The sequence below is a fragment of the Drosophila guanche genome, unplaced genomic scaffold, assembly GCF_900245975.1.
Source record: "Drosophila guanche unplaced genomic scaffold, DGUA_6, whole genome shotgun sequence".
In the NCBI taxonomy this organism is placed as follows: domain Eukaryota; kingdom Metazoa; phylum Arthropoda; class Insecta; order Diptera; family Drosophilidae; genus Drosophila; species Drosophila guanche.
The window spans coordinates 761,851-778,597 of NW_022995752.1; the positions used below are offsets into that span (position 1 = coordinate 761,851).

Below are 16,747 nucleotides of genomic sequence, written 5' to 3' on the forward strand. Positions count from 1 at the left end.
TCTTTGCTGCCCGTGGGGTGACAATGACAGCGCCACAATTAGTTGCACAAACCCACCCAAGCGCCCAAGCTCGACTCCTCCAAAATGTCTGGCATTATCTCATAACTGGTTACCCTGTGTGCCATTCTGGCGTGTGTGCCGCTTCCCATTTCCGACTCCTTGGCACCGTTTGTGCAATAAAAAAAGTTCAACGCTTGATTGGATGGTTACTGGAACGAGTATTGATCAAACAGTTTGACATTGCAGCGAGCAAAAAGCGCCCCACATTCTGCCAATCCGACTCGTGACGGGCTGGAGAAATGTGATTTTTATGCGCGGCATTGAAAGGCGTTCAAAAATAGCGCAGAAGTACGACTCGCTGGGTACGCGCTTGGAGGAGCTGCCTTAGAAATTCAGTTAACAACTAAGACGCGCTCGAACAGGGCAGAGTTATTCCAGCAAAAACCTAAGCCATGCCCATACACTGGGACTGGGACTGGGAGCACGAGCACGAGCATGGCGGCGCCCATTATCACTGGCCACCCCGTCGACACTGGACGGGATCGGCAGAGCCCAAGTGCCGTCAACGCCGCTACTATCTGTCACACGAGCTAGACGTGTGCGCCAGAGACTTCCACTTGCGAGTGGACGACAGCGCCTGGTGTCACGGCTCCTGTCTGGTGGGACGCGTGGTTATCGAGACGGGCACAGAGCCCGACTCCTTGGGTCGTGGCACCTTCAAGGTGGTCCTAGACGTTCATCACTTCCACATCTCCGAGCTCACAGTCAAGGCGAGGAACAGTGACACAATTTGTGTGGAGGGTCAGCGGTCAGACGATCGCGCGGACAAAGCCCAGCTGTGCATTACCCGAGAATTCTCTCGCACCTACAAGCTCCCCAGGCACTACGATGGGACCCAAGCACGTGCGACTTTCTCCGCTGACGGCATACTCATGATTACGGTGCCAGCACCACCAAAACTGGACGATGTCGAGCGGGTGGTGGACATTGAGCCCACTGGCAACTACTTTGGCAGCATTGCGGATCCCAGTGCAGCCAAGGCCATAGAGCAGTCCACAGCAAGCGAAGGAGCCGAGGAGAATGCTGCTGGCTCAGCGACGGACAAGTGAAGGAAACCATTGGGCAGAAGGGTTCATCCCTACACAGAGCACACGCACAATAGGATTGAATTCTAGTTCTAGTTAGCACGTAGAAAGAGAAGAGAAAATGTCTTCAGTACAGTAAGAATCTACACTTCCGCTTGTGATTTTGTTTGTCTGCCAATAAAGGACTTTATCAGCACGAACATTTAGCCGAGGGCTAATCGCATAAATTATAAGAAGACTCGGGATAAATCATTCGCTTTGGCAAAAACCAGTTGCCAGATATTTTTCGGGATTAACCACCCGCCTTCATACATACTGGAGTATTTCGATTTCTTTCGGCTTTTAGCTTTCCTGTCACGCATCTTTTGATTAGCACAAATTTGAATAAAATTCACTAACACCTTTTTCCGCTTTCCCCATCTGCTTCGCACACATCCCATCGTTTCTTATTGCCACCTCGGCTCCGGCACATGGCCCATAAAAAGACAAAGGAAAGAGCTTGTCAGCAAAAAACAAAAACGAAAAGGAAATATACATTTCGACCTTTGCTAAACGAGAAACAGTGGAAGCAAAAAATGGCATTGAGCGAAAAAAGCCAAGGGGTAAATAATACGGATAAAGAGACAATTTTTTTGAACCCAAGCCTGGGCTTTCAGGGTTAATCTATGCAGAAGATTTCGCTGCCAAACTAAAGCAGCGAAAATAAAAAACTTTATGTCACAAAATGAAGTTTGATGCATTAAATGTTGTCTATTTGTTTTGCTCAAGTGTTGAAAACTCTGGTAGCTACACAGTAGGCCAATCGGGACATTCGAGGACGAATGCTTCGTTTTTTTTTTTTTTGATTTGCTTTCGGTCCCTTGCAATTTAGCCGTTGAGACACGTTTTCTTGTTACGATTGTAATGAAATTTGCTACATCTTGAAGTAAATCGTTGGTTGTCCCTTGTCCGTTGCCGGCCGCAACCCAGAAGCTGGCGAAACGGCAAACAACGAGGTCGCGTACTTTGTCATCGTTTTGTTTTTATGCGTAGTTGCGTTTAATAAAGTTTTTATACGGGGCCCTTGAATTTACCAGACGGACTCCCTTATTTCTAATCAAGTTACGGTTACAGTTGCGGCAATGCGCCCCGCAGCTTTAAGATATTGGACGGGCTGCGGCGTAAGATATCCATATTTACGAGTCTTTCGGAGGACGACGATAAAATATTCAGCAGAAAAGTAACTTCACAATTTCAATTCCCCATGCTATTGGCAAAGCCCGGTAGAAACCAAAATAATACTCGCAAAGATAATAAACACCTACACACCAATTTTATGAACTCATAAAACATGGCCATGGAATTGTATTTTATACACGAGTATCCATATGTGTAAGACGAACTGGGCCCGCAGGCTGTACGGCGCCCGTTCAGCCTCAATAAAAAGCCCACCACAGACATCATTCTATCCAGCAAAACATTCAGCATCGCTTTGAGCTATTCATATGTGTGTTTTTTATGTCGTCTGGCTTGCCACAACACTGAATACGTCACGTCTCTGGCTGGCTGGCTGGTTGCAACTAATTTTCTGTTCATCACTTTTGATTATTTATGTTTGTGTGTGATTGACTAGGTCTTCAAATTTACATATTTATGTACCTTACACACAAACAATTGTATGTGCAGGTTTATGTTTATTGTTTAAAAGTAAAGTTCAATAAGTAATAGAATACAATTGAAATGGTATACGAACTGGGCTTTAACGTCGTCCGCTCTCGCACATAACCTGGAAAAAAGCTCCCTCGGTCTCTCTCTCTCAACGATCTGCTCTTCGCTGTCGCCTGAATTCGCTCTCCTTCGTTCTCTCTTTGCGCTCTGCTCTCCTGTTTTGAATTCGCAGTGACGCTAATTCGCCCTTGTTCGTTTTGGTGTTTTGTCTAGGGATCGCCATAGGCAACACTCAGCCCACATGCACACACGTATTATTTATGCATTATTAACGTCGAAGCATGCAATCACTCTAAAATGAATCCCAAAGGGCACTTAACTAATTACGCGAATTGTTGTGACTGCATATATAGTTTCGGAGGGAGAAGGTCGAATCTAGACGCCACCAGTTGTAATCACGCAAATCAGCTTATTGATCTGCGAACGTTTAACACATTTTTTCTGACGTCTAATGCTGTTCGTGCCAGTCCTGACGTACTTTGCCGCCAATGCGTTGTTATGAGTTGTTTCAGCAGGGCGAAAGCGCAAACAGATTCGAAAAGCTCCGTGCTCTTTGTTATTGTGAACTTCTGCCTTGCGCTGGAGCATGTGCTGCTGTTCACTTGTAAGTACAGGGCACGCACTGGAACACATAGACATGCACGCCTCCATGCGTAAACGCATTTTGCGGGCTATTTGTAACGCGCGCAATGGCGAGGTCAGCGTCAGCCCCCGCCCCCACGAAAATGCATTTTGCAACCACAGCCAGCAATGTTCCTGCAGCAGCCGTCATTGATGGCAATGGCATGGCTGGATATGGTTACGTGAGGGAAATTGCACCAAAATTGTGCATATACCATGGATAAACTCAAACGAGTGCATGCTTAAAACAAAAAATTGTATTAATACTTCATCCTTTTTGTTTGTTTAAACATTTCGAGAGTTATCCACACGGGATGGTCTCTAATCTTTGACCGATTCTGCAGTTGTGCATTCCATTGTACTAGTGGAGTAACTGGCGCTTAGACTGCTTTCCTGTGCACCATCATTGCCATTGTTGTGGATGTCATTCTCTCTCGTTCTCGCTCTCTCTCTCTCCCCCTCTTCAATCCAATGGTGCTCATTTGCTGGAAACGAGATGAGCGTAACGGTGCTTTGCTGTTTTTGTGGTTGTTTGTTTGGAAAGCAACTTAGTGCTATGGCCTGGCGTAGTCGTAGTTACCGTGGCTTCGGCTTTTGGTGTTGCCGCTGCATTTAACCGTTACGCACTTCCTGCACAGAATGTTATTACTTCCGTTGCCGTTTAATTGATTTTGAAGGTGCCTGCTTTGGTCGTTCAGCTAGGGGGCTAGGGTTAGTGCTGGCTGTGTAGTGCTCGTGTACCAGTGAAATCTTCCGCCATAGGCCATTAGTAAATTGTGGGCTAAGTGCTTTGCATGCCGGAGCCAGAGCCAGAGCCAGAGCCAGTTGGAGGTAAAGCCAATGCCTATGCTTTTGCCATTGCCTTTACCTTTGCCTGTGCCCATTCAGAAACGCATTTTTAGACGCTACAGCTGTAAATAGCTGGGAACCATGATTTCGGAGTGTGCACGGAGATTGTGGTTAAGGACGAAGGCTGGTTCCCTTTACGGCACTTTCGCCATGTGCGGTTTTTGGGTACCTTTTCAAGGCTTTTTAAACGGAGTTCGTTGTTCATGTTGTTCTTGGGTGTTGCTGGTGTGACGTCAGCGTTACCGTTATCCATGCGTAAAAGTTATTAGTGAAATGCACTCAGCTGGCGCAAAAGCGGCAGAGCAGGCTGGCGGAGCAGATGTTTGTTGGCCACGAAAACCTCAAACAGCACTTAAGTTGTTGCCAGGTGGAAGGAAGGTTTCGGTTTGTTTTACTTAGTGCTCCGCACAGCCGGCGTATGCTGTGATTTGCAGTTCTCCAGAGGATTATGGGGGGACGCCGGAGATAGTCTAATAGGCTTAGCCTGCATTTTAGATACATCGTTGGCAAAACTTTGCAAAGAGCTGACGAGTGGAATTTGTATTCGTAATTATGAAGTTCCATTGCCGTATCTTTTGTTAAAAGTAACATAATCTCAGCGGCAGGTAATATTTCCCTCTCTCTCAGAACTCTCCCTCCAAGGACTGACCCATTTATCCATGAAACCAAAAACTATTTACAATTTTAGCACCGACAATGCACTGTGGCAGCTAAAGCATTTCGAAAAACATTTGAAAATGAAACATGCTTCATGCTAATTGACTTCGAACCGCAGCATCCGCGATTGTTTTCACATTAGCTATGATTTCTTTCAGCCACGCAGACTGGCGGTGCGGAGTGGCTGGATGGGTTGTGTGGGCTATGATAAGTGAACTGCTATTAGTATGTCAATTAGCGTGGCTTGTTGCATGCACATACGATGCAGTTCACTTGGTGCAGTGGCACGTTGCAAACATCTGCTTGTTCGGGGCGTGAAAATGAATGCTTGACTGGCATTCGCATGATGCTGTATCTGTTTCAAGTACTTGGGGGAAACCGAAAGTGAAGTGCTAATTAGCACAAGCGTTAAGCATCCACAACTAATATTTGCTTTCTGTCTGCAGGGAAATCTGGACTACTGTGTTGCCACCTGAAAACAAAGATGTCTACACGGCGATCCTTGGCATTAGAAAGGCTAGTCGGATCGATGAGGGTGTCTACAGTTGTAAGGTAAGTGGATACCAGCCTTTAATTTCCAGATACAAGATGCCTGGCAAACCCCCCGCCCAAAAGGCCACATAATTACATTAGGTTTCGGTTCATTCTGTTCTCGGTTCTGTTCTTCAATTTCGCGTAGCTTTTAATTAGACTAATTAAAATATGGTAGCCTGGCCAGATAGCAAAATGTGCTGGATGAAGAGATACCGGGTTGATTGTCGGGTAGCAGCCACAGCCGTTGAATGGTCTTCTTCAACAGCCAATTAAATTTTAATCTAGGGTATTAAACATTCTTTTGACTGTTCTTTTCTGGCTTTAATTTGTGGGTGCTTAAATATGATTTTAAGCCTAGCGTGGCTAAATGTTTCTTTGTACTTCGTGCTCTTGGAGTCCCCCACTAAATAAGAGCCTTAAATCGTTCCAGACCATTAGACCTTAAACTTACCCTGTGCCGTCCATTTACCTCATTGTGGCAGCAGTCCGGCTGGTTCGTCCTTTCTTTATGGCTCCGGTAATAACGTATTACGCAAATGGCCTGTAAAAAAATATTGGCCTGTACATAAGAATAGCTCGAGCACGTGAAGCCTTTGCCCAAAAGAAGGAAAAGAAAGTTTCCACGTGGACACAGGACCAAGGTACACGAATAGACATCGCTATCAATAAACGGGCGTGGGAGTGTGTACGAATATTAGGCTACTCCGAGAGAGAGTCAGCCATAAATCAAATGGTAATGTGATTGCTTGCAATCAAATGTGTACGTTTCCTAATAATAAATCAAATTTGGAATTGTTTACTAGCTGAATTTGTACATAGACTCTTTCACAATAAAGAATCAAATTGAAGCAGAACATTTTTAACACTTTAAGCTGGTGATTGCAAGGAACAAAACGAGAAATTCTCGCTCGGTTGAAGCCGCAGCCGCAGCCGCATCTGTTGCCTGGTGCAGCCCAGCAAGCTGTCGCTTTCTTGGGCCAACAAATGGAGGCAGGCCATTGTATTTAGTGCTTGGTCCGAGTTCTCCGAGGGGATTTTGTGAAGTTTTTTATGCGGCGCCCCTACACTTTTTAGCGACCCTTCTCTTTGCCGCTTTGTGCTCACTCTGCGTCCGCTCTTATTGTCGCTTTGGACCTCGTAATGACGCAGCCAGATCAAAGGCAGGAAGCCAAGGGGGCGCTGAGAAAAGGCGTCGGGGGGAATGGTGATAGTAATTCAAAGCGCTTGCCAGCTGGAACCACTGCACGATAATCAGGGGATGGCTGGCTGGCTGGCTGGCTGGCTGGCTGGCTGGCTGGCTGGCTGGTTGCCCTGGGGGGCAAAGTCCCTGAAGGTCGCTCAGCTGTTTACTCAAAACTCAAGAGCACGAATCCTTTTCAATAACATTCGCCTCAAGGTCCGAGTCAATAAAGTGCCTGCCAATGCCTTTTCCCATTAGGCATTGGGGACTGCACGTCCATAACTTGTCCATAACGGGTGGGTGTATGCCATCTATTATTTATGAATCTATATTAAGTATACGCCTTGTTGCAATTAGTTCATTTGCCTTAGGGAACGGAACGGGCATCGTCTTGGGTCCATTACGTGCACAATGAACCAAAGCGGAGCTGTCTTTAAGTCTTTCGCTGCATAAAGTTTTGCTTCTAAATCCGTTTCAATTTCCACGGAGCACGATTTTGGCTTCGAGTGTGCTTAGAGGGAACCTCCATCGAAGAAAGAATTTCTGGATAAAGGATTGCCAAATGGAGAAGGCAACTTGAGGTTTCCACATTGAAAAACTAACACCCTTCGAGTACCGGGATGTGATTAACATAATCGTAATAAATTATTTTCTTTTTATGGCAAAAGCCACTTTTATGAACTATTAATTTCCTTTGAGTGCTGTTAATTGATGAGCCGCAAATCGGGCCGGCAAATGGGTTTTCCATTTCCATTTCCGTACTCCGTAAATGTGTCATTTAACGACTTTGACTGTTAATGAGACGCGACCTATCCGGATCAGGGCCAATAAAATGCCATTTGGCCACAAAAAGGCTTCCTCCGTTCCGCAAAGTTTTGCAGTCTGGCAACGTTCAAGCTAAATGAGTTAATTGTCATTTGGATTTTGTGGCTGGCAAAGATTGTCAACGCTGCAAAGTCGTAAATGACTGCGAGACTCGGAAACACTTTGACACACAATTTTAAATCTTTCTTTGCTATAAAAATGCTGCACGCCCTCGGACTTGCATTGAGAGCATCTCGTTGTATATTAAATATTTCCGGGTCGACTGTAGCAAAGCGCCAAAGGGGGAAGCTATCAGACAAGGATATACAGACGGAAAACGATCCAGACAAGTGCAATACCTTCCACATTGGCGACAATCACATCCCCGAGCGAGGTCTGTCGCCGCCGTTCGTTAGTAGTTCCATTTCATTTTAAATTTGAAACGGAAGTTTGTTGAAAACGTAGCTAGGCAGGGCGAGGCAGGGCAAGTGCAGACGATTCCGCATTGTGTCCTCATGCCCCAGCCCCAGCCCCATCATCATCTTTTTCGCCGTCATTGTCGTAACGACCATGATTTTCTGTATGCCTCCTCCACTTCAGCCAGCGCTAGCCACCGCTATGTTTCCCCCAGGAGGCACGTGCAACAACAGCATGAGCAACATTCACAACAGAAGTTTACAATTCGTTGGATTGCAGACCACGTGGAAATACTTAAATGGAAATACTTAAATGCAAAAGGTTTGCTCAAATGGCATATTGCCCACATGGCACTAAAGCTTAAAGTAGCCATCCTTAGCCTTAGCCTTAGCCTTAGCAAAGCCCAAGTAGTCGTAAGTGCTTAGAGAGCCCTCCAACAACGAGCGCAAGTCTTCATGGACATACTCGTGGCTTGACTCAGTGACCGAGTGAACAAGCGCATACAAATCTTAGTAGGGTTAAGCATGCGATTTCTTGCTTTTGTCAATTCTCTTTGTCGTGAAACATATGTACATATATCGAATTTAATTTAATTCAGGGTTTTGCATTTACTTAACAATCGAATGCGATTCAGAAGTCAAATGTGGTAATTGTTGTCGGAGTAGAATTATGAATCGTACATAAGCGTAAAAGAGCATCGCGAACCACCCTCTCAGACTCTCATTGTCTGCAGCGTGTAGCTGTGCAGCTTGCAGCTCACTCTCTCGATGCATCTCTTTCTCACTCTACCCAAGCTGCTTGCTCGTACGGTGATCTCTAGTTACCGTCTCCTCTTTGACCGCTCTTCCCGCGCTCACTCTAGCACTAACATTAACGCAGCTATGAGACAAAAAGTGCACAAGACGGTGCGTGCATGCCAAGAAGCAACTATAAAGGAGGGCCCTTCGTCTTCAGCGTTCCTCGGGTCATTTCCCCCCGACCGTGGGGGGACGCAAGTATGAGCAGCTTGTACTCTTACTATTGTAAAGTTGCTCTCTCTCTCTCTGCACGCCCTGCATTGTTACGTTTCCCTCTAAAAAGCCAACGGGCCCTCCTTTATAGTTGCTTCATGTGCATAGCAGCGTGCGTGCATAAGCAATGACCAATACCTAACGGTAAACTGCAAAGCAGACAACCAAAAGGGAGCACTGCAAGCACTGTGCCAGGGTCAAATAGAAAGCCAAGCATAATCACAGTTGGTCAGTTCTAATCGGCACACACAATAAAGTCCATAAAGCATATCTAGGGACAATAATCGTACAAGCGATGACAAGCATCAAAGTGGAGCTGACATCAGATGCTGCCTTGCTCTCCAGTTTCAACATGGAAAGCAGAATCTGTCTGCTGTCTGCTTGCCGCCAGGATGTGTGCAATGCTCCCCGACAAGGCATTTGATATTTGGTCGGGGGGTCTAAAGGCTATCAATGAACGTCCGGCCGGGAGCGGTCATCGAGTTATGGTTTGCCAATGACAGACATTTTATGTGGACTTGGCTCTAATGAATGTTGACCAACTGATTCTCTCATTTTTATTTGCAGGTCACCGACTGGGGCGTGGAGCAATGCCGCTCCCTACACATTCACATCAAGTCACCTCCCCGTCTGAGAGTGGATCCTGCGAGTGTCACATTGCAGCGCGGAGACTCCCTGCGAGTGCGTTGCCTATCGCCCGGCAACGATGACATCAAACGATACGCCCAGCTGGGCTACAGTTGGACCCGCAATGGTGTGCTCTTCCAGTCGAACACAGCCACCGCCATGTGGGAGGATCTGTATCCCGATGGCAGCATCCTGAAGATCAACAACATACAAAAGTCCGCCGAGTACGCCTGCCTCGTATCGAACAGTGTGCGCCCAGTGTCCAAGAGTGTCTACATCAACGTCATCGAACGCAATGCGGCGCACGTGTGTGCCGCAGAGTCCACCTACGGGGTACACTGGCCCACCAGTGCCCCCGGAGCACCCATCATTACAGACTGTCCGCGAGGCTTTGAGGGTCATCTGCGACGTATTTGCGAGCAACGAGACACTGGAAACTCGAGTTGGCTGCTGCCCGACTTCTCGGGCTGCGTGCGGGATGAGCTGCTCATCATCTACAATCGATATCGGGCCTTGAGTGCTGGGTTCCAGCAAACGAATTCCTCAAACATACTCAAGGCCTGCTTCGATTACACCATTCAGAGACGTTCCAGCTTTCTGCCCGGCGAGGCGAGCTTCCTCATTGACATGTTGCATGAGGTGAGTGGGAAATGGCAGAAACATATTTAGTTATTTCTGGCCCATTTGGGATAAATTGATCTAATCAAGAGTGAAACTACAGCAATCAAAATCAATTCACCAATGCGGCCTGGCCTGGCCTGGCATCTTTCTTCTGCCAGAATTTAGTTTTAAATTGCTTGTCTGGACCCGGACTCTGGCTGCTTGCCGCAAAGCCCTTAACACATTCAAGCCACAGACGGCAAAAATAGCTGTTTCCAGGTACAGGCCGGCGCCAACCTCTTCAGGGAGAGCCAAAAGTCTTTTCTGCTCCTTCACAAAGCCTGGGCAACTATTTTTACACGCAAATGAATGTAAAAGCCGCTGAGCTGGAGAGCTGTAGAGCTGTAGAGCTGGAGTTGGAGCTGCTTGCCATTTTTCACACAATTTTCGGTTGCCCAACTGCAGTCAAAGAAAAGTTCTTGCTCGTCTTTAGGGTCGCCTAGCAACAATTTTTCATTTTAATGCGCACACAAATTTTCCACCTAACGAATTGCCGAGACGAGGAAGAGTCCTAGCCCTAAGAAGGTGCTCCCTGCCCTTCCCCACTCCTGTACCATGTTGTCTCAACGTTTGGTTCTTCCATCCTCATTTCACAGCTCGACACCTACCTGCAGCTGAAAGGCACCCAACTAGAGCGTGAGATGGCCGCGGAGGTTATACTGCGCATCCTGGATAAAGTCATGCAGAACTCTCAATCCTTGAACAGTCAACAGGTAAGTGCCGAGAGCCACGCCAAGCCGCTTTGGCTGCAATTGCGCATAAATTACGAGCGAGAGGACCAGTGGGGCGTTTGGGCGCAATAATTTATAACCTGAAACCATATTCAATATTTGCCAGGCATGTTTTCGACCCTACCCAGGATTTATGGCACACACACGCACTCGTATGTTCCTGTAGTTGGCCTGTCACATCCAAGCATCCGTGCTCCGATTTCTAAAATAGCCAGCAAATTGATGTCCTGCTGGCTGGTAATGAATACCTTTTTTGATATGCAATTTTCGGGTTTGTCTGTGGTATTTGCTCATTGCTCATTGCTCATTGCGACCCCAAAAGCCATGTCCTGGACTAGGACTCTGTTTGCCCTGCAAAGTTCGCCCAATAGTTGTACCTTTTAAAGTTCGTTTCACCGTCTACCCTCTGCAATCTAGGACAGCTTTTTACGCACCATTTGGCAGCATAGCTAATGGAAGGTGCTCCCCCGTCGCTTGTTATGCGGCACAAGAGGTGAGACAAAAGAGAAGCCGCGTGAACGACACTCAGTTAAGTTTCAAATATGCTGCTAATGAGCGGCAATCAAACAATTTACGCGACCCTCCGCACACCGCAGAACAAACAAAGCCAAAGGTACACCTTTGTCGCAGGACTATAAGGATAACCACTTCCTTATCACCTCGACAAAAAGGAGCAGCACTTTGGCCACTTTCTCCAGTCTCCAAATGCTGCTGAAAATTGCGTTTCGCGTTAGGCATTTCTTTTTTTTTTTTTTAAGCAACATTGTGCGTGCCTTGATGTCCTTTCTCTCCCCCCGCCAGCCCCTCCATCTGGTAGTTGTGGTTGCCCATTGTTTCCGGCTCAACGGAAGATTTCAAGTACAAGTACGGTGGGGCGGGTCGAGTGCCTCATGCATTATTCCAGTGGAAGATTTTGTATATGTACATGAAGTGCGGCATAAAAGTAAAAGAAAAGACCGGCTTCTTCGCTCCTCCAGGATAAGGCTGAAATTTTGGTATGCAAATTTATGGGAGTGTTGATTGCAACTGCTTGAATACGAAACACCACTCCAGCTCTGCTCCGCGGAGAAGCGAGGATAATTGGCCAGGAGCTGACGCTGCTTGCTCTTCAAATTTGTTGGCCTATAGACACCTCCGGCATAATCTATTTGCTGGCCTCTGCTTGCCTCTGAAGTTTAAGGAAAGAATAGCTGAACCGGTGCACGTTTTTCAAGGCATGTAAATGAATTTAGACCTGGCCCGAGCTCGCTTGAGTTATGGAATTTCAATAGTTGTGCGCCAGTAAAAAAGAATAGCCTCGAGTAGGAACAATTTATGTTCAATTTTTATTAGCTGACGCAGTCTGAAAAACTTGGCAGCATAATTGGGTCGATTAAAAAGTGTTGGCATTCGGCGAACTTTTCGCCAAAGTTGAACAAATAGTTCCCCCATTGTTTTTATTGACTGAACAAAAAACTTTAATGTAGTTCATCGAATTTCTCGCGCGCAATGAAGTTTAATTAGTGCAAGGGCAGGTGGATCCCTGAAAAGTAAATGGCCCTGAAGGCAGAGTATTACACTCACTGCTTTAAAAACAATTTGAGAGTTTCCGCAAAAGAATCGATCAGAATCATTTTAAGCCAATTCAATTAATTTTGCTTAATATTCACGCGAACTTCGCGGAAAATCCTCATCAATATGCTGATGAATAGTAAAAATCCGTGCTGGAAAATGCTTAAATCCAATTGTTGTTTATTTTTTTGCAACCATTCGGAATGGTTTCTGTGCATCTGCTTTTATTTGCCTTTGGCTGTGGGGGGAAAAGGCAATTGGAAAAGTTTTGTCCAGACGAAATTGCACATTTTTGAATGCCATTTTGCAGTTTCACCGAAATGTTAATTAAAACACTTGCATAGGTATTAGCTTCGATTTGCATCAGTTTCGTGACTGTATCGGACCTGACCTACTTCAGGATTTGGTCAAGCTGTAACTACTGCGAGCAAAACTTTCGATGGAGGGAAAGTACGAGCGGAGAACGCATTCAAATCAAATCACGACGAATCACTTAGCAAAAAGTATTCACTGCGAAACGTGACCCAAAGTCACAGGCCCAAACTTTGGGATGCGAACAAAAGTTTCACATGTGCGGCCACGCCCAGTCGGAGGCGCCCCAATGATTTGCCGGTAAACTGCCAAGCGTGGCTAGGTCGAAAGATAAGTGAAATTTGCACATGGGCAACTTTTTTGTTGTTGCCTTTGCTCTGAGGAAGTCGTACAACAGGGAGAGCAGGCGTGGCATGCCGCCTTAATGCTGCTAAAGTTGAAGATTTTTGTTTGAAAAAAGTTGTTACATAACGGCAACTTTTCCAATCGGAACTGTTTTCCATTTCGCTCAGTTGCGGCAAACAGTTGTAAAAATTCATTTTGATTTGCACCCCTTAACCCTTGCCAATACATTACAAAATTGCCAAAATCGATCATCTCTCTACGCACAAATAAAAAATAAAAAATAAAAAATAAGAACTGCCGCCATAATGGGAATTCGCATTAAAAGTTGCAAAAATCGTTGAATGGGTCCGTGGCTCGTTGTTCGACCATTGGCCTCGGCTTATGGCACTCGAGAATGAAACAATTTATGATTTTTATGGACGGGGTTCATTGACTGCATTTTTATGTTGCTTCTTGGCAGAGGCAGAGGCAGAGGCAGAGCGAGTGGTGGCCATTGATTTTCGTACGTTTTGGCAGACAAAATAGAATCTTCTTTATGTTTTCAGCAAATTAAAAAGCTGCAGCTGTTGACGCAATCGGCGGCGCTGAACCGCGAGACAATTGCGGCCTCACAATTGGCCACATCGACAAGCGGCAGCAGCCAGCCGTCGCCAGCTGACAGCTCGACAGCGCTGACCGCACAGGCCGGCGGCACTGCCAGAGAGGATGACAGCGGCAGCGACAGCGACAGCGGCAGCGGCAGTGGCTCGGGGGCAGACAACATTTCTGCTGGCTCTGCGGGAAATTTGCAAGCGACTCGCGATGGCCGAGCAGGAGCCTCCAGCATTTTGACAGTCGATGAGGACACACTGTCCCTGGATCGCCTCAACTCGCTGCGCATCTACATGACATCTGTGAAGACTCTGCCCTTCAATTTGCGTATTTATGGGTGAGTGCAAAGAACCAAGAACCAAAACCACTTCCCAATGGAATCAGACGGAGCGAGCCGTGCGCAAAGCCTGCAATAAGTTCTAATTAAGAGTGAGTGAGAGTGAAAATGCAAATTCCTGGAGTAAACTTGATTAATGTACGCGACGAAGGGAGAAGCGATTTCCCCGCTGCCTTAGCTCTTAATGGAAAATTTATTTTATGAGCAAACATAAATAATAAATGCATTAAACAAGCGAGCGAGGGCTGAGCATGAAGAATGGCTCAAGAAAGTTTCTTTGGGAAAAACTTGCAGCGAAGACGCAGACCGAGGAGCGAGGAGCGAGGAGCTCAAGCGGGTGGCTTCCTCTTGCTGGTTGCTGGTTGCTCGCTGGCCACACTCTCCTGCCAAGCTGCCAAGTGTCTAATTTAGCTAATTAAGTGTCTTAAGTGCAGGTGACTACAATTCTGCTCTCCCTTCCCCAGCGAGGACTTATTTTCGGATCAACTCTACATGGACATAGGACTATCCAGCCGCCTGCTGCACATCATGGCCAACTCAACAATATTCGCGTCCGTAATCTCGTACAAGAACTTGAAGAGTTTCCTGCCCAAAACCTACTACACCAGAGGAAGGTAAGTCTCGGGGCTCGTTGCCTTAAATTGCGTGAGAAAGTTCGCTTCAGTGCGGTCATCATTGCGCTTTCTAATTAGTTCTGCCCAAGAAAGTTCAAAGAAATTGTGTGCACGGGCGGCAATGAATACCAAAAGAAATTTAAATGAGAGAGCAGCCCCAAGGGGAATATGTCCACCCTCGCTGGCAGAGCTCTGCTTCAGCACTTGTGTTATGCATTTCACGATTGAATGTTGCTTGTTCAAGACAGTTATTCAGCGTGTTCCGACATGCACAAGTCCCAGATTATGGGCCCCAATGTACAATCTGTAAGCCATCGTTTGCTTTTGCAATCCAAACAGAAGTCACGAGCAGGCACGAGGACAAGGACAGCTTCTATGCAAAATCTTGCATGCAAATATGCAACTGTGCACACAAAACATACAAATGATAATGGACAAAAGAAAATGCACAGCAAATGCTAATAGAAATCCCAACCACAGAGCATGTGTGGAACTATTTGTTAAACTAAATCCAACTTTGATAAACTTTATGCACAGCGATCCCATGGACACGGACTATGTGCTTGCTTCGAGGATTATCCAAACCTGGCTGTTCCAGTCCAACCGATCCAATGACAACTTTCGGGAGCCACTCGATGTGCCCTTCGAGTCGGGGCACGTGGAGATCATTTTCCAACACGAAAGTGTGCCCAAAACGGGTAATTGGGTGGCCGTGTGCGGGTAAGCAGCGTGTGCAAAATCCCATTCAATTGGGTGCACTCCATTAAATCTGTATTTCATTTACTTTTATGTGCAGCCACGACTACAAAGCCTCGTTCGAGTCCACTTGGCGATCGGATCTGTGCATCACCAAGCATCTGATGGCGAACATAACCCGCTGCATTTGCCCGCTCTCCGGAACCTATGTGGTCATGCTGACCAAGCGACAGCAGAACGTAAGCCTGAGACCATGGTGAAATTAGTTACAAGGTGACGAATTCACCACAGTGCCCTCTCACCAGGAACACCTGCTCATGGTGAAATCATGGTGAAATTACTAATAAACGTTTGCTATCTCTCTCTAGCGCTTGCCTCTCTGAGAGCTAAGAGAGCGTGGTGAATAAGCTGGTTAGTAATTCTACCATGCCTGAGACGGAGACGGAGTCGGACACGAAGCGACACGAAGGTCGCCAAGGCCACTCTTTAATTTATGCCACGCCCCATGCTGGCTCCCATTCATGCAGTTCACGTGTACCAAAGTGGAAAGCTCCTTTTGATTTATGGCACTTTTAGGAGCTGCCATTTAGTGGCTGGCTGATGGCCTTGTGCCCGTACACCCCCTAGCACCTGGCTGCCATTCCTTTGTGCAGCTGCAGCTACGTCCGCATTTCCGCTTCCTTTGCTCGCAGCAAATCAACAACTTGGCCTTTGGTGCCATGAACTTGTTCCAAATGCACTCGGCTTTCGGCTCGCCTGCGACCTGCGCCGTTCTTTAAATTGTTTGCTCCTAATTGCGGCCAAGACCAAGAGTCTCCCAGGCGCACACAATTATTTAATGCTAATGCCTATTTGAATTGCTAATTGTTTGCTCTGAATTGTAATTTTTGCAGACCACGCAGCCGCATGCCCCGCAGCGGCCCATCTTCGTGATCGCCAGCTGCGCCTGCTGCCTGCTACAATGCGGCTCAGCTCTGCTTATACTGGTGCCCATCTGGTGCAATCGCAAGTGTGCCATTACCTTTCTTAAAATTCAGTTCTGCATCTCGACGGCGAGCGTGATGCTCATCTACTTGCTGGGCTTCATGAAGATGCTGCCAGTGGTGAGTTCCCCCTTCATTTCCCCCCTCTAATCAGCTTTAACTCTTTGCTCTGACTTGATCCTCTTGAAGGATTGTTGTACGTGTGCAGGCTTTAATGCATTCGCCATTGACCCTTTGAAACAAAGCCCTTCGAGTGGGAGAAGGGAACCAAAGCGTGAAATTTAATTACGCCAAAATAAATAAACAAATAAAATGGAGCAAAGGAAAGCCAAGCTGAAAGCAAAGCAAACCGAAAACCAAAAAACCAAATATACACACAAACAACAACGAACACGAACAAAGAGAGAAAAGTAAAATGCATAAAATAAAGGGGATT

The 16,747-nt window shown here is 46.6% G+C and overlaps 2 protein-coding genes across 2 annotated transcripts in view; both read left to right on the plus strand.

The window, feature by feature from the left end:
- The window catches only part of LOC117587522, a 55,529-nt gene that overhangs the window by 31,460 nt on the left and 7,322 nt on the right, over window positions 1-16,747 (plus strand). The window contains exons 7-14 of the mRNA XM_034278322.1: window positions 5,366-5,471; window positions 9,432-10,130; window positions 10,748-10,864; window positions 13,636-14,018; window positions 14,483-14,632; window positions 15,170-15,352; window positions 15,429-15,567; window positions 16,222-16,431. Of these exons, the coding sequence (XP_034134213.1) occupies window positions 5,366-5,471; window positions 9,432-10,130; window positions 10,748-10,864; window positions 13,636-14,018; window positions 14,483-14,632; window positions 15,170-15,352; window positions 15,429-15,567; window positions 16,222-16,431 (1,987 nt within the window). The remainder of the gene's footprint in view (window positions 1-5,365; window positions 5,472-9,431; window positions 10,131-10,747; window positions 10,865-13,635; window positions 14,019-14,482; window positions 14,633-15,169; window positions 15,353-15,428; window positions 15,568-16,221; window positions 16,432-16,747) is intronic.
- Window positions 387-1,285, plus strand: LOC117587528 (heat shock protein 23). Its single transcript, XM_034278330.1, has one exon. The coding sequence runs from the start codon at window positions 453-455 to the stop codon at window positions 1,107-1,109; it is 657 nt and encodes a 218-aa protein (XP_034134221.1). The 5' UTR covers window positions 387-452; the 3' UTR covers window positions 1,110-1,285.

Bases quoted from the DNA above. Each gene is read 5' to 3' on its own strand.
- LOC117587528 (XM_034278330.1), top strand. From the start codon at position 453: ATGCCCATACACTGGGACTGGGACTGGGAGCACGAGCACGAGCATGGC.